The following is a 21,381-nucleotide window of genomic DNA, read 5'->3' on the forward strand; positions in this document are numbered from 1 at the left end:
CCTCTGTCTTTGTTCCTGAGTAAAAAGGTCCATGAGGTGTTAGTGTGGACAGGAAGCAAATTGAAAGAAGCAACAGCTTCAATCAAGCCTTAAGCCTGTCTAGATGCCACTGAGGAGCTGTCCTGATGAGAGACAGGTGGCTTCACCTGAGTGGCAGCACTTGGATTTTAACCCTTTAACAGCAGCTGCAGCACTGCTGCCAGCTCCCCTGACATTCATACTACCGCTAGACCTCTGTTTTTAACCAAAATCCTCACTCTAGGGTGACTGTCCCATCCTTTCACCCATTCACCAGCTCGTTCCTGAAGATGCACTTGGTAAGACATGCTCCTGCATGGGAGCAAGGCCAGCCCCAGCGCCCTGTCCCAGGCAGGAATACTTGCAGAGCACCTCAGACACCACAATAGAAGTTCAAGCTGGCTGGCACAAACAGTCATCACTGTGTGCTAAAACAAACTCAATCCAGCTAATTAAGAGGAAACTGTACTGAGACCAGTCAGCCCTAGTCAGCAGCTTCTCAGGTAGCTCTGCTTTTTCCAGCTGGGGCTGAGCATGATCAAACCGAGTGATACAGCCACGTGCCTTCACCATGCATGCAAAATGGGTACCTCTTCGTAAAGCCAAAACTTTTAGACTATGTCAATAGTTTTGGTAATATTTTTAATTCCATGAGCAGCTTAAAACAAAATAAATAGCAACTTAATTTGCCTGCCTGCAAGGAGCTATTTAATATCAGTCTGCAATTACTGTACAGGAAAACAGTGGGTTTCTTTTAGATGGTCATGATGTTGGGAAAGCCTCAGTTACCTTTTACACTAATTGGCAGTAAATGTTTAGAAGTATTTATTAGTGTTTAATTATTTAGAAATCTCCTATAGGCTTAAATATTGTTTTGAAAAGTTACACATATTTTCCACCTTGTCCAGCTGAAGACGTGCTGCTTGGAAGGCTTAAATGAAGATCTATTTAAAGCTGCCGGCTGGTCACAAAATTACTTACAGCTGCTAATGCTCCAGTCATGTAGATGTGCCCAACATGGAATGAGCTTAGTTTTCACAAACTGTGGAAAGTTTTTCTTTGTTGTATACATTTTACCAAGATAGAGGTCTTAAAGAGGATTATCACAGGGATCAAGACATTAAAATACATAACTAATCCCAGTTAAATTAATTGTTTTCATCCTAACATGTACTGAGGGGTATTCAATTAGTGTAAGACACCTTTACACTCTTTTGGTCATATAAGTATGACTTAACATGCAAATTACGTTAAAGATGAAATATAGGCAGTTTAAAGCCAAGTTGCTGGTAGAAAAAAAACCAAAATAGAATCTGACTCCAAGCCTCTGAAGCAATAATCATGTTAAATATTTCAAAATTACATCAGGGACTGTCATGTCAGTAGGCAGAGGGGAACTCATCTAAGCTCATTGTTTCCCTGTGTTAGAATTCAGGACATTTATTTTATTGGCTTATATCGGCTTAGATTTTTTTTTTTTTTTGTCCTAATTTCCTCTTTAGAATACTAAAACCCCCCCAGATTATTTTGGTGTCATCAAATCATTTGCCTCTTAAAAGAGAATTCTGCGCTATAAAATTAAAAGAATAATTCCATTTACTGGGGAGGATATGCCTGAAGCTTTTTCTTATGATTCTCATTTTCGATGCTGTCTTTACTCCAAGGTTTCCATGTTAGGTTGTGCCATCGACATTATTGCTGGTAAGAGTTTCCAGTGCAGGGACAGCACTGCGATTCTGATCCATTTCTCACTATGCTCTGCCATTAATTGGAATAGCTTCATCTTTCCCAGAAAGCTTTGTCCTCACAGAGATGTAGACTACCATTCAGTAGCAAGCTAAGGCTGATTTTTAGCATTCACGGCACCATTCTTTCAGTTACCTTATTGCTGCCAGTTCTCATGATCTGACTGCATTCACACTAGCTCGTGTTTTGTTACAGCCCTGTTTCCCAGCATTTTCCGATTATATTGGCACCTCAGCTTTTGCTAAAAAGGAAAAGGTGAAAGAAAAAGGGAGCAAAAGAAATCAACTCATATACAGAAAGAAACAATATATCCCACACAATCCGGGTTACTCACTGCAAGTCATAAAGCATGCCTCCTCCAGCACCCTGGGACTAGTGGATCAGAGCGGCTTTACTTTTTAACAAGAAGAATATCAACAGACTCAGTGGTTGCTTGTAGAGCAGGAAACCAAGGCCATCCCTCAGCAGTGCTTAATGTGTCTGGCTACCCAGAAACATTTATTTGCTGGGTATGACCCATGACCTCCCAGTGAAGTTGCTTTTACCAGAGCAATAACAGAAGCATATACATTATAGGTATGCAGGCAGCTTCATGGTGACAGGTACAGAATTGACCAGATTTTTCTAGTGAAGGTGTGATTTATGCAATTCTGAACATTTTCTGCAAAACTGATGTTTACAGATAATCAAAGGGTCTGGAACCTTACAGATTTCACAACATGCATATTTTTCCTAAGGAAAAGAAAAGGCTTAAGTAAGTTAGTAAATTCTGGCATTTGTGTCTAATACATTAAATGGAGCTTAAATAATAAAATATCTGGTGTTTTCTTTATCCTTCTTGACTTCATCTTTTTTTATTTTCACTGTTTTATTCAAAAGGAAGACATAGAAATAGTAACCATGAGCTTGAAATCAAAGCTGTAACAGGGACTTACTACAGACACGTTTTGCAGAATATTTCCAGTTACAGCTGTATGCTTTGAAGCTGTCAGTGTAACAAGCAGTGTGCTGCTTTCCAAATAACTCTTTTTGTTGTCTTGTAGTTTTTTTCCTTAACTTTGAGTCCCAGTGAATCGTTGTCAGTTTTAGCATTCAGCTGTATTAATGGGAAAGAGAAAGAAAATAGTATTTCCCTGCCTATGTAAGAGGAAGTTACTAGTGGGAAGGTCAAAGTGAGTGCAGAAGTCCTTTTACTTGTGTTTCATGGGGGTATGTCAAGGAGCAGAGCAGCAGCCAAGGTGGAAACTCATGTTTGAAACCCATTTGCCACACTGGATAGCATTGAATCGCTTCATTGCCCTGAGCCTTTGAGGTGGAGAGTAGCATAACTATAATTATAAGAAAAGAAAAGGTTGATTATCATATCAGGGCTTGTTCTGTTTTCAGGCTAGGTGAGGTGAACTCTGATTAATGACAGCTATACTTATTAATAACAACAGCTACACTTATGCCCCTATCGAGCACTGCTAGGTATAGGTGTGTGCATCTTTTTCCCCAGCAGTGCTGACCATCAATCAAAAGACACATGCCTTCTTCCACAATCTGTGTGTAAGGTGGAGGGAAGGATACAGAGCAGCAGTTGCTCACTGGAACAAACACAAAATGAACAAGAAGCAAAATATTAATGTACTGTTGAAAGCCAGAATTAGAAAGACGTGATTCGGTGCAGCCTATGGGGCCTGATATCTTGGCAACTGCTGCAAGATATCCCCAATCTGCAGGCAAAATAGCCGTTGTGAAGAAGCCCAAGATTGTAGTGTGCAAGTTAATGTATCAAAAGGCCAGGAAGAGAATAATTCACTTTCACCTTGCTGCAGAGGACAAGCAGCAGTAAAAGCTGTGCATTATTGGCAAGCTTTTTTTGTTGCTGTTTTTAACTCAACCCCCAGTTCAGAGCTCCAGCCACCTCGGCAGCATTCCAGCTGGAGCTGCTGACATCTCCCACCTAATCAAGTGCTGGATTATCTTGTCCTGATAAATTGGAGCCGGTGCCTCCTGAAAAGTCTTTCCTGAAGTACTCTGCTACCCTGTAATAAGATGGCAGATGTCTGAATCAAGCCCCAGAGCTGGCAGAGTGCTGTTTTCCTAATGGCTTTTGGTGGCAAGTGTAAATGTGTTAAAGCAAGCCAGTGCTAAACTGGAAGCACAGTTAAGCATGATAAATTTCACACCCAAGTGAAAGGAAACTTGAAGGTGTACTAGGTAATGGTTCATACTGAGTGCATACAGGCTGCATTGCTTACCTCAAAAAGGTAAAAAAAAATTTACACTTGCCCTAAAAGTTACTTCTTCTGTGAGTGGACCTCTTGAGGAACATATTTGTTTTAAAAATAAATTCTCTTTGGCTGCTGCATCTTTCTAGGAAGAGTTGGAGTTATTGAGCTATTAGAGACTTGCTCAGCCTTTTGTAACTCAATCCATGGTCCAAGTTCATTCAGGGTAAATAAACTCCTTTCTTTCTCTAAAACATACTGTTTATGTTACAGAAGCAAAGGTGCTGTATATGTGTGTGTTTGTACATTAACAGGTAAAACAGCCAGGGTTAATCTAGCTAACATAGAGGTATTCCTCGCAAACATTTGTTTTTTCTTTCTTGGTTTCAGTCCTGGAGAAAAAACAGCAGTTCTTATGTGCCAGACACACAACATCTTTATGTGTCACAGCCACCTATAGTGTGCCTCTGATAACACTGCTTTGCTCTTTTCCAGGGGAATCCCTACATGTGCAATAATGAATGTGATGCGAGTACCCAAGAACTGGCTCATCCTCCAGAACTGATGTTCGATCTCGAAGGAAGACATCCCTCCACATTTTGGCAGTCCACAACTTGGAAGGATTATCCAAAGCCTCTTCATGTTAATATTACGCTCTCCTGGAACAAAACCATTGAGCTCACAGATAACATAGTTATCACTTTTGAATCTGGCCGTCCAGACCAAATGATCCTGGAGAAATCGCTTGACTATGGACGAACATGGCAGCCCTACCAATATTATGCCACGGACTGCTTAGATGCTTTCCACATGGATCCAAAATCAGTGAGGGATTTATCACAGCACACAGTCCTAGAAATCATTTGCACAGAGGAATACTCTACTGGGTACATGACAAATAGTAAAATAATCCACTTTGAAATCAAAGATAGATTTGCTTTTTTTGCTGGACCTCGGCTTCATAATATGGCTTCTCTTTATGGCCAGCTTGACACAACCAAGAAGTTAAGAGATTTCTTTACCATCACAGATCTGAGGATAAGACTGCTTAGGCCAGCGACTGGAGAAATATATGTAGATGAGCAACACCTGGCACGCTACTTTTATGCAATATCAGACATAAGGGTATATGGAAGGTAAGAGAATATATACTTGTGGAAACAGGCATGTGTGTTTGGTTTTAGAGGTTATTCAAAACTTTATTTCCCAAACATGACATTTGCTGTCGAGACATGTTCATTGGAAATCTGGCTTAGTTGAAGTCTATTTCTTTTCATACTAGAAGTTTCTGACTCGGTGGCACAAAGTTCCAGGTGTCCACTGTCACTAGCCAGGGATCTTGAGACACAGCTCTCACAAGCAGGATTGCATTAACAGTTTCTTATGTGGGCTCAGGAGTTCACCCTGGCATCAGGACACTTTCTGCTTTCATACAGTTGGAGCCTGATCTGATGGCAGTTAACTGAAAAGAGAGATTCTGTTTTATCATTTGACTTTTTCAGGCCTTTAATGTAAGCCATGATTGATACTGCAGCCCTTCCGCAGACCCTTCCCACTAGGTCTGTCTATGAACTGCCTGTGAACAAGGAAGGCTGCAGAGATTAGAGTTCATTCCTTGTACTTAAGTTAGTTCCGAAATGCAGTGAAGCTGAAGTAAAATGACAAAAAAAAAAAACCAAACCACCCACCACAAAATACAACAGTGTTTTATAGAGACTGGTTTGAATATAACAAAGATGATTACTCATCTGGGTTCGAGACAAACAGTCCCTCTAGGGCAAGCAGTGGCTGGTATCAGGTGCCGTAGTCCCAAAAATAATAACTGTGCATTGACAGTCCTATTGGGAAATTTTCTTCCCAACTCAAACTATCAACTGACTAATGACCTCAAGCAGGAGAGTGATACCCTTTGTGTGTGTCTTGGATGCCAATTTGTTCTAAAAAAATGAATGGGACCTTCTTTATCAGCAATTCACTCACCTCTCTAACGTACTTTTTCCTTCTCCTCTCTTTCTTCTATAGAAAGTTCAAACCCATCTCTTCTTTCTTTTTTTTTTTTTTTTTTTAAATAAGAGAAGCTAAGTACCAAAATGAACAGAAAAGCTAATGTATCTTGGAAGGTCAGGCCATTTTTTGCAGACACAGGACTGAGTGTAAAAAAGCGTAGAGACCGTGATTATATGAAACAGTGGTGACTATATTTTTATTACTCCTGTAGTGAGTTTGCCATTTTCTGCTTAACTTTTATACAAGCCTTTCTTGTTCATAAGCATTTCCATATCGCAAAAATTAATACAGAAAATCAGAATAGAATAAATTACTGTGATGTAATCCATTGAAAAATATTTTTAGAACTTTATATAAAGGAAGGATTGATGCCATATACAGATTTGAATGCGTAAGTGCTTTTGCAGCGGCGATATATTTTTATATGACATCAAAAACATTTCTTAGGACCATAGATTTACATAGCATATAGTTACAATCTTCTGTGGGCACACCAAATACATAGGCATAGATACAGAATCAGTAGCTGAATGTGTGAAAGTGGAAGATGAATGTTGCTGATTTAAGAATTCTTATTGCAACCCTCATTAGTTACATTGTAAATTATTTTGCAGAAGTCTCCTGGGAAGGCTAAGTGGATCATGGACAGCTTAAGATACTGTTTTAAATAGTTTGGTAAGATTAGCCTCAGTATATAACAAAAATAACAAATATGTTCCGTTTAATGCGTATCATTTAATGCGTATCTGCACTGTGCTCCACATAGGTTAGCTCTACAGAGCCATCATATCAAAGCTCAGGATCTGAAGGTCCTTACGCCTTAAGAAAAAGCTGCTCCCCATCCAAAAACCCATTTGGAACTTAGTCTGACTTCAATTAGACTATCAGTACTTTATGAAATAAAGCATCTGAAGGATTAAAAAGGAGTGCATTGCATGCAAATGAGAAACAGAAACCTTCCAAGCACATCTGGGGCATGGCAATCTTGTGAAAAATTACAGAAATGAAGCGTGACTGTACGGAGAAGTTATCTGATGCTGATGCTTGTTGTCTAAATGCTGCAGTAATTGGACACATGGTTTAAAAGAAATATCTGATGTGTAATAGTGCCTCACTAGATTAGGTTCATGTGAATTCTTATCACTCTTCTGCTAATGAGAACAGCTCTTTAGGGATTTGGTGGCCTTTCCTTCCATAGATAGGGAGCCCTCCTTGTTAAACACTTTGCGGGCTTGCTTACTGCTAAGTAGCTGTGGGGTTGCAGTACACAGCCCTTGATTATTTAGTCACACCAAATGTAACTTGCAGTAGGCACACTGTCACCCAGTTTTAGGTATTTTTAGTCTCCTACTGGAAACCTTATAGCACCCCATTAGCATTATAGCTAATTTAGGATGTTAACTGAAAATAATTTTGCTTTTTTTTTTTTTTTCCTTGCTACAGTGTTTCATCTTCTGGGCTCTGAGACCTAGATATTTGTATCCGTATAGTAAAGCTAGACTAGACTATTCCATTAGGACAGGATACAAAGGGACATTGCCAAGGAGCTTGACATATGGTAGATGAGTGATGCTAGCAGACACTTTTTGAAGCTAGTCTTTTTACTGAAAAAAATAACCTGTAGGTTAAATGTAGTTAAAAACACCAAAGCTCATAATAACATATTTCTAAAGGCAGCATAAAATGTAATTTGTTTCATGCTGTATTTTAAAGATCAATGACAATGAAAAGCATCTATCTTAAAGCCGCCATGCTTAATATACAAGATGCTGGGGTGGTCAGTACTTCACAATGAATTATAGATAGGAGATTTGCCCACTTAATATAGGGTTTGTTTTGTCATTGCTTTGCATTTTGGTGTGAAATAAGCCTCATGTATGTTGCATTAGAGGTGAAAACCTGTGTGCTCTCAATGAATGCCTTGCCTCCTCTATTACCACCTGTTTATTCATCTTCAATTTACCACTTCCATTGCGTATTTATTAAGGTGATGAAAAAAAAGAAACGTGGCTGTTAGCAATTTCAGCAAGCCCATTGTGTTCACATTATTCAAGAAACCTAATAATCCACATGAACGAATTCTGACTTTCTGATGGTCTGCTTCACTAAATCAGGGTGATTTTTTCTAGTGAATAATGGACGATGTAGTGTGCCAGTACCTTAATTAAAGAGAGCCTCTCTTAGTCTTGATCTCATTTTAATTTACAGGGTAATACTACAATAATATCACTAATGGAAGGTACATTAAAGGGCATAAAGTAGCATTAACTGTATTAAATTATGGCACTTGTGTTAATTAACTGCTGAAGCAAGATGGTCCTAATGGCTAGAAAGGTCAACTAATGCATAAATAAAGTCTTCTGGGATGGGAAACTAAGAAAGAGCAGACATTTTTCCCCTTGTCTGGCCTTGCTGCGGAGAATCAGAGGATGTCCTATGTGGTAACCTCGAGAAGGTTTCTTTCACTTCGTTGCCTGGACTGTCTGAGGGCTCTGCCTGTCTTTGATTCCACCTAAAGGATAGTCCTGGCAGTAAGCTGTGAGGTACCATCTCCCTTTTTTAACCTTTTTTTTTTTTTTTTTGGTAAGAGAATTTCACTAAAATGCAGATAATGATTCATCTGAAGTCAAGCAAAAGGTTCCTAGCAGATTTTGGATCAGGCTGCTAAAGGTTTACCTATGTTCATTCAGAAGTATTTTTGCTTTAATTGTTATATTGTCAGTGACATGTACACTTATACGCTGTAAATTAACTGTAATTTGGGATGCTAGTAAAAAAACATTGCTCCAGTGAGTGACAGAATGACTAGCTGACTAAAACAAAGGATCTTATTGTTTAGAGGTGATTAGGTTTTGATCTAAGAGCCAGCAGTTTCCTTCTGACTCCAGCCTCTGTACAATGTTATTAAGCCCTTTGAAATTTATTTTTATACCTTTCTTGCCTTAAAGCTTCTCTATTTAAGCCCCAGGGTTTTCTGACCCTGTCTCAGCTACGGTTGCAGTTCCAGCAGCAATAGAAACCTCTAACTCACAGTATGCAAGTAGAAAGTATCCTCAGTTTTAACAGTTTCTTGCTCTCACATTATCTTTTCTAAATTTAAATCCACCTCAGCATCTGAATAAATTAGTCTGAAGGAAAGCATATTTGCTACTTAGGGGGCTGGGGCTTTTTTGTCTCTTTAATCAGCTTGCCTCTCCTGCCAGCTGTGACCCTGACCCTGCTGTCGTGGAGTTGAGGTATGTGAGTGCCCTTCCTCTTAAAAAGGGCTGATGTGCTGCCCTGAGCTGGGAGCTTGCACTACAACCTTCAGTGGACAGTCACAGCATGAACGCTGGATTGTACCATGTTTCATCCTCTGCCATATTCTACAGATCCACTCTATGGATGGATTAATTAGATTAAATCTGTATGTTACTCTGGCATACACTTGACAACACTGTAATAATATCCCTCTGCAGTTCACCCAAAGCAAAACTTTGCCCTAGGGAAGTAGTAATATATAGAAGTGGTTTAGTTTTATTTATAATAGAAAATGTTTTCATTAATGTTCAGCTCCAAAACAGACCATCAATATGAAGATATGTAGGCTTCAAGCTTTTAAAGAGGCAATTGACTAGCATTCTTGTTTCTAGTATTTGTTTACCATACTTGAATACGCTTTGTTTTACAAGAACACTTGCATAAACTGCTTGTTCTCCTTTGAGATTTTCACTAGTCACTGGAGGGAATCTAGCAGTTTCTCCAATTAAATTATGAACTCATTAGAGAACAGGAAAGAAAAAGAAACTTATGTATTTAAGAGCATGTCAATTTATCTTTAACTCCCAAGTGCAATTAGCTTTTTTACTATATTTACTGTAATACATCACTAAGGAAAATGGCCCTTCATTTTCTGTGGACAAATCTAGGATCATCAGGAATTAAAATAATGAAATAGTTACTGTGTTTATTTACACATGAGGAATCTCCAATGGTTTACTTGCTACAGGTGTCCTGTGTGGCTTTTACTCCTGCCCATGTTCAGATAATACTGGTTTACACTCTCCATCCTGGTGACACAAGTCCTGTCCATCAGCTCGGAATGGTGTTGGTGTTAGAGTAGCTGGAAGGGGAGCAGAGCAGTAGCGTCTGGACAGCTTACTAGGTCTTTAATTCTGCTATATGCTTTTGAAATTGGTGAGTTTAAATCACCAGGTTTCACTCACCACCTTTGCTCATTACCATTTGATCATCTTTTCCTGGCCTGTTTTGCAAGATGTTAAGTATTTCAATACTGATCTCCCCCAGCTGTCTTTCAAGGAAGCTCAGTATTGTGTGGGATCAGGGTGTTTGAGGAGAGGCACCAAGCGTTTTTGTAGTATAATTCATTTTGCCATTGAACATTAAAGGAGTAGAGATAAAACTGTGATGAAAGAAATGAGAATTTTTCTGTCTGTATTGCTTTGTATGCTGAAAAGCTACCCGAAAAGCCTTCCTGAATAAATTCAGTGATTCCAATATCTTGCAGAAACTTTCTTTCCTTTAAGCTTTTCATTTCAAAAGAGTTCAATTTAATGCAAACACTGAAATAAGCTTAAAGATCTTCTGGATCCCATAGAATCATAAAATGGTTTGGGTTGGAAGGGGTCTCAAAGCTCATCCAGTTCCAACCCCACTGCCATGGGCAGGGACACCTTCCACTAGACAAGGTTGCTCAAAACCTCATCCAACCTGGCCTTGAACGCTTACACATATAGAAATTATTCCTGGCACAGGGGTGTCCTTCAGGTTAAAGTTAAAGCTAGAGTGGTACAAGATATTATCGTGTTAAATGTTTTAAAATTTCCAACTATTTCACAAGTAATAGGAACTACCAACTTGTAGATGGGGTTTTTTTTCTGTTGTTTTTTAATTTAACACCGATCCCTTCCATGGGTACCATCATGGTAAGATTGCTTGCTGTTAGTTTTGTCAACCTCAGTACCTAATTACATGTGCTTAGGAACTGATTTTTCCTGCATACTCCTCAGCATGTGAAGTGTCCAGAAGGCAGCAGTTGATCCCAGAATATCCATGTGCTTTCTCTTTACACAGGTGATGTTTCATTCTCTCGGTTAATCTTTTTTGTTAGTTGTAATAAACGACCCATCATTCAGCTTAGATTTAGGGAAATACTTGAAACCAACAGAGTTAATTTTGCTACCTTTCCTCTTATTTCCTTCTAGTACAATGCTATAGTAAATGCTATGTGTCACTCCCTATATGTTATGAGAAGTTAAGTATTGAAACAAGAGACCAGACCTGATAATAGTTTCACATGCCATCCTGTAAATCGGGAGTAATTTCAGTGAAGTTATCTGTATTAGATCAATCGGTTTCAAATGCATTCATGTAGGAGGAGTGAGGGAAAACGATGGAGAGAAAGGGAGGACAGAAGGAATGAAAGAAAGGAGGGAGGAAGTAAGTAAGTAAGAAAGTTGTCCTAGCTTCTGTTTAAAAGAAATGAGAAAAAAACCACACCTCTCAGTCTTTTCACCCTCTCTCATCTTTGTGTAATAAGGTTGATGTAAATAAAGCAGGACAGTTCTGCAAAGTCCAATGATAGAATCACATCCAGACACCTATTCAGAAAACTGGAAAGTGAATTAGTCGCGGTCTAATAGTCTCATTACACGGGGTCTGTGAGAACCCTTCCTCTCCTTCACTCTTGAGTCTGTCTCTGGGATTAAATGGGCCTCAGCAGTACTAATGACCCATGCACAAAGGAAATCATGATCCCTACTTGATTGCAGGGGGCTGTAGTGTGGGTCAGCAGCAAAAATCCTTCATAAAACACAGGTGAAACATCTTGTTAACTGGGCTGAACAACAGAGTAAGTTTTCAACACTGCTGTAATTTTGTTTTCATAGAATATAATTTCCACAGAAAGAAATGGCAATCCTGTGAATTTAGCAGGCACCAATATAGTCAGGGAAAAGGAGGCAAGGGGTTATGCTGCAGGTAGCATTCCCAAGAGAAAGTCAGGCTGCTGACACATTCAGGAAAGCATAATGTTAGCTGCAGCCCTTTGCAGGAGAATAGGGTGTGTCCTGGTTAGATTTGTGGGACATGGCAGAAATGAGAGGATGCTGGATGGCAAGAGGCATCCTAATAGCATTAGGAGGGAGCAGGAGCTGGAGAACTTCTTGACATACTACCAGTGCTATATGAGACCACCTTTAATTTCTGCAGCACACCAAGTCCTTGGAGCCTTAGAGTCTGTCCATGAACAGCGTCTGGTTGCTCACACAACAGTACCTCACATCCAGACTTCTAAGGAAATAGCAATTAATGGAATGATTGTTATGACTTTTATGCTGGAAAAGCCTCCATACTCTGGAGTAACATAGATGTACTTCACTGGTGATTATTTTGACATTTCTGGTTTTATAAGCAGAGCACTTATTAAAATAAGCCTAAAACCAAATAAATACATTCCAGGAAGAGCCTGATAATCCATAGCTTCATACCGTAGGTTAAGGCTGATCAGACCTTAGGACATACTATGGATAATGCAATACGTATCGTACATACACATGCCCATATCCCAGTGCTGGAAGGCATTTTTCTGAAATTATGCTCTTTGTTTGACCCTTGAGTCTATCCTCTGATTCTGATGTTTGTGCAGATATCAATAGTTGTTTGCTTCTTCCTTCTAAACTCCCTGGAAGACCTTGTGATTCTTTTAGTTTTTACACTTAAATTCATTTCTGTCTTTATGGGAATAAAGCTATGCAGAGTGTCTTTCCTTTCTGCTATGCAGTATCCCGATTTCCACCCTCTGTACATGTGTGTTGGCCTGTAATATGAGCCAGTATCTGATATATTAAGATTTATAAAGTACATTGAAATACACTTAAGAAAGATTGATAGAGAAGCGCAATGGTTGTTATAATCTATCCTCCCTGCACCATCACTCATACAACAGGCATGCAACAAGAGTAGTGGTACAAATGTTAATGATAGTGATGCTGTCCCAATGACAGAGGGACATGGTGGTTCACGTTTAACTGCCATCAGTATTTCTGTTAAACTGCACATTAGACCTATTAACAACCAAAAAATAAGATTTGATTACAGTAAGGATATATACATTGAGATATGCATCCTCACACTCAACTAATTAGTTGCCATCGAGTGTTTTTGCTTTGCTCGGTGACATGTGGTATATAAATCACTACAATATGTTAAATGCAAATGGTTGGTAATAGGGTAACCATCTGCTCACTGTTAGAAAGTTAGCAGAGGAATATAGTAAGCGGTACTTCTAATAACGATGCTGAACTCACATCCCTGAAATACCAAATATCTAAAAACAGCTGCCTCCACTAATGACATTACTAATACTTCTCTTGCCCTTTTCATTTTCAGAAGTAAACCACATATTGTAAGAGGTAATTTTGTTCTTCAGCATGAACTTGACTTCAAGGCTAGAGTCTGTAACAGCAATGTGAACCACCATGTCTCAGAGCCTGATCTTCTTAGATTGTGTTGACTGCTTTTGAACAGCCAATAAATAATCAGGCTGCCCACTGCTCTCAGGACATCTTTTCATCCACAAATATAATTAAACTCTCTTCCTCCCCTAACCCTTGCTGCCAGGCCCTTTTTCAGTGATGACATTATTTTGCAAGTGATAGATAGTTGGCACATTGCTGTCTGGTAATGTATTATGCTAGAGACCATCAGAGGGTGCCTTCCATCTAATAATCTACCATGCCCTATGAGCATTAAAGATCACCACTGCAAAGACAGATCAATTATTTTGCCACAGACATGTATTATCAGAGGCTGTCACATACCTTTGCAATGAGCACTTCTGGATAACCTAGTGACAAAGTAATGCATTGTAGAATTAGTAGTGGGACAAGAGTGAAGGACTGCCTGCCAAAGTTGAGGCTGTGCCTTCAAGCTAGAGCAGCACCTTCTCTCCTCACCCATTCAGTCATCTGCTGGTTAGGGTCACTATCACAGGGCTGACGTGCTGGCTCCTCTATCAGTAATATATTGCTTTATCGGCCATCAGAGAGATTAACATGTTCCTGTACTGAATTCTCAAGACATGGCTCTCAATGTTAAAGCAGCTGAGGAATTAATTCAGCTCCCACTGTCTGAATGGAAAAGTATGTGATTTCATCAAAGTCAAAAGCCTGTGCTGCTGTGGCTTTCTGAAACCACGTTGAGAGGGAGGGGTTGGTGTTTGTCTGGGGGCTTACATCTGGCATGGTGCTGTCTGATTTAAGATTGTGCTTCCAGGGAAGCACCTGCAGGGGAAAAGGCTGCAGGAGAGCTCATTAGCCTGGCAGTTTCTCAGCCCTGGGATGAATTGCAGAATAGGATGCTTGCTCTACAGGGTCTCAGAAACCTGCAGCTCTGTGTAGGTGTGCTGTCCGGCAAAGCTTTCCAAGTTTAAAAAAACCTTACAGGGAAACATTTTTGTGCTAACACATTTTCCTTTGTTGTTCCTTGCAAGAAAAGAAGCACTGGCTGAAGGCTGCATATGTTTGGTGACTCCATTTTGATTCACAGAGAACACTTGCCTGTTTCAAAATGGGGTGTCTGCATTTTAAAGTTATCTATCTGGAGCATTTATAGACAGAGCTGGTGTGATGAGCAGCACTTTATAATACCTCAAAGGCATGGTGCCAGAGCTGGGAATTTGATAAGCCGGAGTCCTGAATTGGATTCCAGCAATGGTCGCAAGTTTTAGGAAGCTCTCATTTGAAATTGCAAGCAGGGGAAAAACAGGATTCTTTCTCTTTAATTGCATTAGATTTATTGAACTGAAGCATTGCTTCAGTTCCCAGAACACTTTATATATATTTTAATGCAAGTTACCAGAGACAGAACAGTTGCAGGACCATTTATTGTTTCTGACTTTTATATTTGGGAAACTGATTTTACTCATTTTCCCATTTAACTCTCTCATGCATTATGAATCTTTAGACTTTGGGATGTTTTTTACTGAAGTTGTCATAAACATAGTAATTTTAACTTCCTTGATTAGTAATGCTTCTGTAGTGCTTATGTTTAGGGGTGTTCAGAAAAGCCAGGCCAGGCCACATGAACTGGAGTCCAGGAACCTCTGGTAGCCTTTTGTGCAGGAGAAGGAACATGAAATTCATTCGCTCAGTAGCTGATCGTTTAGATTTTATATGACGTATGCTGCTAGTGTTCACTGTGACACAAATGTCCTGGCAATTGGATGCTTCCCATCCATTGTTCTGGGGGGAGAGGAAGGGTCATTTGAGAGGTTTGGGGTTTTTTACCTTACTTACCTTGGCTGCATTTTTATAGCCTCATCACTTTTTAATTGCCTCTACATCTTCCCATTGTATTTACTGAAATGTGGGGTGCTTCTTCCCTCACTTAGATCTAGGGATGTAGATTTTGCTATGTAAGCACAACCAGCAATTGACTTAAAAAATCCCAAACATCTCAGTATTACCATTCCTACCCCACAGTTAGAGCACAGCATGTCCTGTGGCCTTCTGCACCGCCGGGGGAGCAGAGCCACCAGGAACAAGGTTCAGCAATGGCAGCTGGGACAGGGGACAAAGCTGCAATATGAGAAGGCGTCTGTTTTGTCAGTGACCCACTTTGGGAAATCCTCCTTTCCTCCTCCCACAGCCTGCATACCTCCAGCTGCTCATTTCTCACTATCTTCACTTCTCTTTTTGGTGATCATCACTCCTTCAGTTGTATCGCATGGGGAGTCACGGCCTGTGTGGCTCGAGGAAGGAACGATAACCTTCAGCAGGAACATCTCCATTTACAATGAAAAAGTAAACCTATTGTACTTTGTCAATGCAGAAAATCGCTTATCATTTAAAAAGCTTCATTAAAGATACTGTGCTTATGCCTCCCTTCTTTTGAATGCCCCTGAAATAATTCTTCCAGCAGGACAGCGAAACAGCAAGGAGCCATTTACATTTTTAATCACTTATGTCACATAGGAATGCCAGGCTGCCAGCAAGGGCAGCTCCTTCCACTCTGCAAGAAGGGGAATTAAAAGATGGGAAGCTGTGGTTCCAGAATGGTGTGTTACAGTTATTAATGAGCTAAAGATCAAAAAAACTGAGTGTCTGACAATCTGAGTTAACTACTAATATTCTGAAAATTTTTAACCCAATCCAAATGCTAGATCTGGGGAAAAAACCCAAGAAAACAAAAAAACACAGACAAACAAACAAACAAAAAAAAAAGGGTTTAATCCCCCCCCCTTTTTTTTTTTCCCAACTGGTGAATGGGGACTAGAGAAACAGTTGGATGAAAGGAATAGGGAAAAGTAAAATAACATTTAATTTCTCCTCTAGTATACATATCGCAAAAGAAAGTGTCAGCAGTGTAGAATCCTTACACACCGAAACCAGTTTGCATCATCTTCACTTCTCACCAGGTAGATCAGTTAGTCACTGCAGAAATAACCCTTAATGTAGTGACTCTTTCCAAGATTCATCCTTTCAGGTGGATGATGGCAACAGCCTCAGTTCTGACATGTACAAATATCTCAAGTTTTAGACTTGATGTCTTAAAATACACTCGGGTTTTCTACAGATACAGAGTCACTATATTGAGCGATCAGATTCTGAAATCTCTCTTCATTCCAGTGGCTACTTTGGAGACTAATGCAGACTTTGGTTTTTGTGGTCTATATGTTTGTTTGGTTAATGTTTTCTAAAATATACATGCTTTAAATAGGAGAGATGCAGGAGAACAATATCACCAGAATGACAAAGGTTTATGTCTTGATTTCAAAAGCAGGTGAAATATACACTTATAATGTAGTTCATTGGTTTCCTCACTGTACAGTCATAGCTAGGTTTTGACTAAAAAATGCACAATTAGTGTGTGGCTGAGATTCAGCCTGCCTGTGAATTGTGGACAGTACATACATATGCTTTAAAGGCTTCATACAAAGAGCATGATGTTAGATTTTTAGAAGCATTTGGCATTTAAAATGAAACCACTTAGAGGTAATTTAGTGCTGGCTCTTGGAAAAAATTGGGGATTTTGTAAATTTTGACTGTGTTTTGTTATACCAGAGCTTTTGAAAAATCTCTTGCACGTATTAGGACCACCAAAAGAAGCATTTACTCCTGCCCTGGTTTCAGCAGTAGCAGTCATTTTATTCCTTCTTAGTAGCTGGTGCAGTGCTGTGTTTTTGACTTTAGTCTGGGAACAGTGTTGATAACACACTGATGTTTTTAGTTCTCGCTCAAAGTAATGCTTACTCCGATCAAGGACTTTCTCAGTCTCGTGCTCTGCCAGGGAGGAGGGGAAGCCGGGAGGAAGCAGAGACAGGACACCTGACCCAAACTGGCCAAAGGGGTATTCCATACCACAGCACATCGTGCCTGGTATGTAAATTGGGGGGAGGTACCCGGAAAGCCCAGATCGCTGCTCAGGTCAAGCTGGGTATCGCTCGGTGGATGGTGAGCAATCGTATTCTCTCCCCTTGTTATTTCCCTTATCATTATTATTATTGGTGGTAGCAGTAGTGGTTTTGTATTATACCTTAGTTACTGGACTGTTCTTATCTCAACCCATGGGAGTTACATTCTTTCAATTCTCCTCCCCTTCTCCTCGGGAGAGGGGGCACGAAGTGGAGGAGTGAGTGAGTGGCTGTGTGGTTCGGAGTTACCAGCTGGGCTTAAACCACGACAACTCCCAAAGAAAAGGGTCTGCAATTTAAAATGGGCTGAATGTACGCTATAACAGGAGAGAGGCCTTTGGGAGTGGTGTGCAAGTATTGCTGCAATGCAAACACAATTAATGGAATATAAAATCTAGTCACAATGCCCTATATTCAGGAGCTTCCCCCTAATTCCTAACACACAAAATGTGTACTTTTTTATAGTCTTGTAATCTTAGCGCATTTTAAAAGAAACCAGGTTTGAAAATTCAGCTGCTGTAACTACATCAGGCAAACAGGAAAGGGAAAGAATTGCCATGAGGCATAGGGGAGACTTCATCCTGAGAGACTTGTAGGCAGTAGCCCAAGGCACTCATCCTGCCTCGCAGCTGCAGGAGCAGGTGCCAAAAACACTGGGGGGGGGGGGGGGGGCAGCTGTTTTGTCATGGGTGTTACTGGAGTTCACAGTCTGCAATGCATGCATCTCAAGAGAAGCCTGTTAAAAAGATCTTGTTTTCCTTGTTTTATCAAGTTCTTTATCTTCAGATGTAGGTCAGCAGCTGAAAATCCAGAAATTGTCATGAAGGAGTAAAACTGAGACAAAACACAGGAGTGATTTGCATAGGGAAAAAACCCCAAAAGGAATAAAAATGTTATATTCTGAAAGCTACATTCAACTTCTCTTACAAGAAACATGGACAGGTGCAAGAAGCTTGTTCCCCTTGTGATATCGCCACTAAGTCATTCGATTCAGTCAACTTGCTATATATCATGATAAATCTGTATATAGCAGAAAATCCACAAAGTTCTGCCCTTTTCCTCTCCTGAGCTTTTCTGCCCAATATGAAAGCAGAGAACAGCTTTAAGAAGATATGGGGGCACTTCTGAGCCCTGTGTAATGCTCCCCTCCTGGCTTGTGTAGGTCAACAGGCATGAGAATAGATGAGGAAAGATGATGAGCAGTAATGATGGGGACAGGAGGTCATGACTGCTGTGGGCACCATCCTAAATCCCCCTGGAACTGTCTCGTTCTCCTCTGCAACTCTCTCAGTGTCTGAAAGAACAGAGCACTAAAACATATCATACACTAACTCCTTCATCCCCACAAGTATTATGTATGAAAATATTTCAAAAAAAATTATTCTTTTTTTCTTGTTTGGTTGGGGTTTTTTATTTGCATTATTCAGGAGATTTCGAATAATTATGTCCCCAGTTCATTAATGATAAAGTTCTGTGTCATGCAAGAGTTCTTGTTAGGATCCTCTAAGGACACCATCACCATATCTCTTCCTACTTGTCAGGTCTTCAGGGCAAATCCCATCCATAGAAAAGAGGAAGAGTTTCTTTTCAATGGATGGTACCTCTTTGTCAACGTGCAAACAAAAACCAATTAATTTTGAACACTGGTCACCTTAACTCCGTGCCCTGAAGAATGCTTTAATGCAAGGAAGCATTCTGACTGACTGTGCCCCAAACAGGATCCTGTACAATCTTGATAGATCTATTCCTTGTAATAAAGTGCTGCTTGAGAAATAGATAATTCTAGACATCCCTGTAATAATGACTTTTTTTTTCAGATCTAGCTTCTTTCTTTACCTACATCTATTAGTTCTCTAGTATTGTTCATAGAGCTATCTATTATATTTTATACATAGATGCACATACATTTCACTTCCAGATTAGCTCAAACATTTTTTGTGAAGAGAAACACCCTGTACATTTTCCGTTGGAGTTCGGGGCTGAGGAAGCCTGCTTGACATTTCAGGGAAAGCTGAAAAGTTTGTATAGGATTTAAATGCTATGTTATGCAAGATGGAATTGCAAAGGTTTGTTCTTCAGTATAAACATATACTGATTGTTTTTGTCAGCAGTATTTCACAATTTGCTTTCCCCTATGACAGCCTTACATTATTCATAACTTCCAATCTATTCCTTAAATTTTCAGTTATAAGAGTTTCCTGGTAGAGGTCACAGAATATGAAAGAAAGTATTGATTTAAAACTTTTGAAATATAAATGAAGTCGTTTCGTTCTTCTAGTACATGAAATATTATAGCCACTGGATCAAATTTGACCTCCCACAGTGTCTGTTTTCATAGACAACAAAAACACATTCATGACCTCTCAGTGGACAGTACAGCTCAGCTCTAGCCTCTGAACATTCTTTGATTTACCCAGTATTTGTTGAGAAACAAACATGAATAATAAATATTTCAGTGCACTTGAAGGCCAAAACCGATCACTGCTTTATTCTAGTCTGACATCAGGTCAGAATCTGAAGACTTTGCTTTGAAACTACCAGTCCTATATCACTGAAGCTTATGCAATAGTATCAAAGCAATACCATCAACCCCATTTCACAAAGACATACACAAAGTCTCTTGTCCTACGTCACATGAGTTTGGGGCCAGAGCAAGTATTAAACATAGTGGCAAACCTGTTTTGGCATTTAGGGAAAACTTTCAGCATTGGTACTGCGATGAGCAGGCATACATACGTGTCCATATGCATCTCCTGCTCATTGCTCCAAGGCCAATGCCAGAAACCAGGTCTCCTCTCCCTTTCCTTAGCTGAGGTCCAAGGGCTCCTTTCCAGCTGCATCTGATAAGTGAATAAGACTGCCTAACTCTGGCACACCTGGTCTTTACACCCACCAGTGTGAAGACCAGGTCATCCATTAGGAGTCATACCCACAGATCATCTATTAATTTGCTGCATTCAGATTTTTCTTTGGTAAAAAGCCAGTAAATTTGACCCATGATATCATCTATCTCAAGCTTTCTAATACTAAAGAGCATTTGTAATTTTCAAATCTTTGTATAATTGCACTGACTTTAATAAAACACAATAAAATGTTTGCAGAATCTAGCCAGTTTAATGGCTTTAAGATAACGGTAAGTAATGTTTATGATTAAAGAGTAGTTATACAGTATTTTTGAAAAGAAAACAAGCTTTCTCTACATGAGGTCAGCAACTGAAATAGAGTAGGTGAAAGAATAATTGTTTTCCCAAATTAGAAAGAAAAGATACATCTAGAACTTTATTTCCTGAACCATTTAAAATTAGTCCCAGCAAAGAATTTCATTCTGCTGTGTTGTTATACCAACAGGACTAGAGATGAGATGACCCAATAACTCTTTTTCAGAATCTAAGTTAGCTATAGGATGCTAAGTTGCTTTTGGCATACTTCAGACACTGTGCACAGACACAAACCGCTCACTTTTCATTAGTATTTTTGACGTATAAATTATTCACAGGAGTTTCTCACAGGAGAAACTTCTGTCAAGGATGGCTAAAAGTATCTTTTGAATTCAACCCACATTAATAAATACTTTTGACAATTTATTTTTTTTTTTTAACTCAAAAAAGGCAGGATTTTTTCGTTTGGAAATATTTTTGTTCAAAAAGAAAAAATGTCAAAAATAATTTCTAAAAAGGGATTTAAACCTGAAAATAAACCTACACATTTCATTTGACACAAATTCCCCCCCCCCCCAGTTGTTTTTTTTTTTTGCATTCAGTCACTGAACTGAAAAATCAGTTATTTGCATGGCTCTACTAGCAGATAATTCTTATCATAATAATTCCAGAGGGAATTACTCTGTGACAAGGAGCTTATATTGTATTGAATTTAAAAGTTAAAAAAATTGAGGCTAGCATGGATAAACAACAAGAAATGTTCTGTTCAGTTTTTCTCTTTCAAATTATGATCTCCAGACAGGATGAAAAGCTGAGAGAAAAGTAC

General features: G+C 39.5%; 1 protein-coding gene across 9 annotated transcripts in view; it reads left to right on the forward strand.

The window, feature by feature from the left end:
- The window catches only part of NTNG1 (netrin G1), a 161,579-nt gene that overhangs the window by 62,180 nt on the left and 78,018 nt on the right, over nt 1-21,381 (forward strand). For all 9 annotated transcript variants that reach the window (XM_030495688.2, XM_030495684.1, XM_030495691.1 and 6 more), the window contains exon 3: nt 4,473-5,113. In XM_030495688.2, the coding sequence (XP_030351548.1) occupies nt 4,473-5,113 (641 nt within the window). The remainder of the gene's footprint in view (nt 1-4,472; nt 5,114-21,381) is intronic.

This window comes from Strigops habroptila, chromosome 8 (genome assembly GCF_004027225.2).
Source record: "Strigops habroptila isolate Jane chromosome 8, bStrHab1.2.pri, whole genome shotgun sequence".
NCBI classification, from domain to species: Eukaryota; Metazoa; Chordata; class Aves; order Psittaciformes; family Psittacidae; genus Strigops; species Strigops habroptila.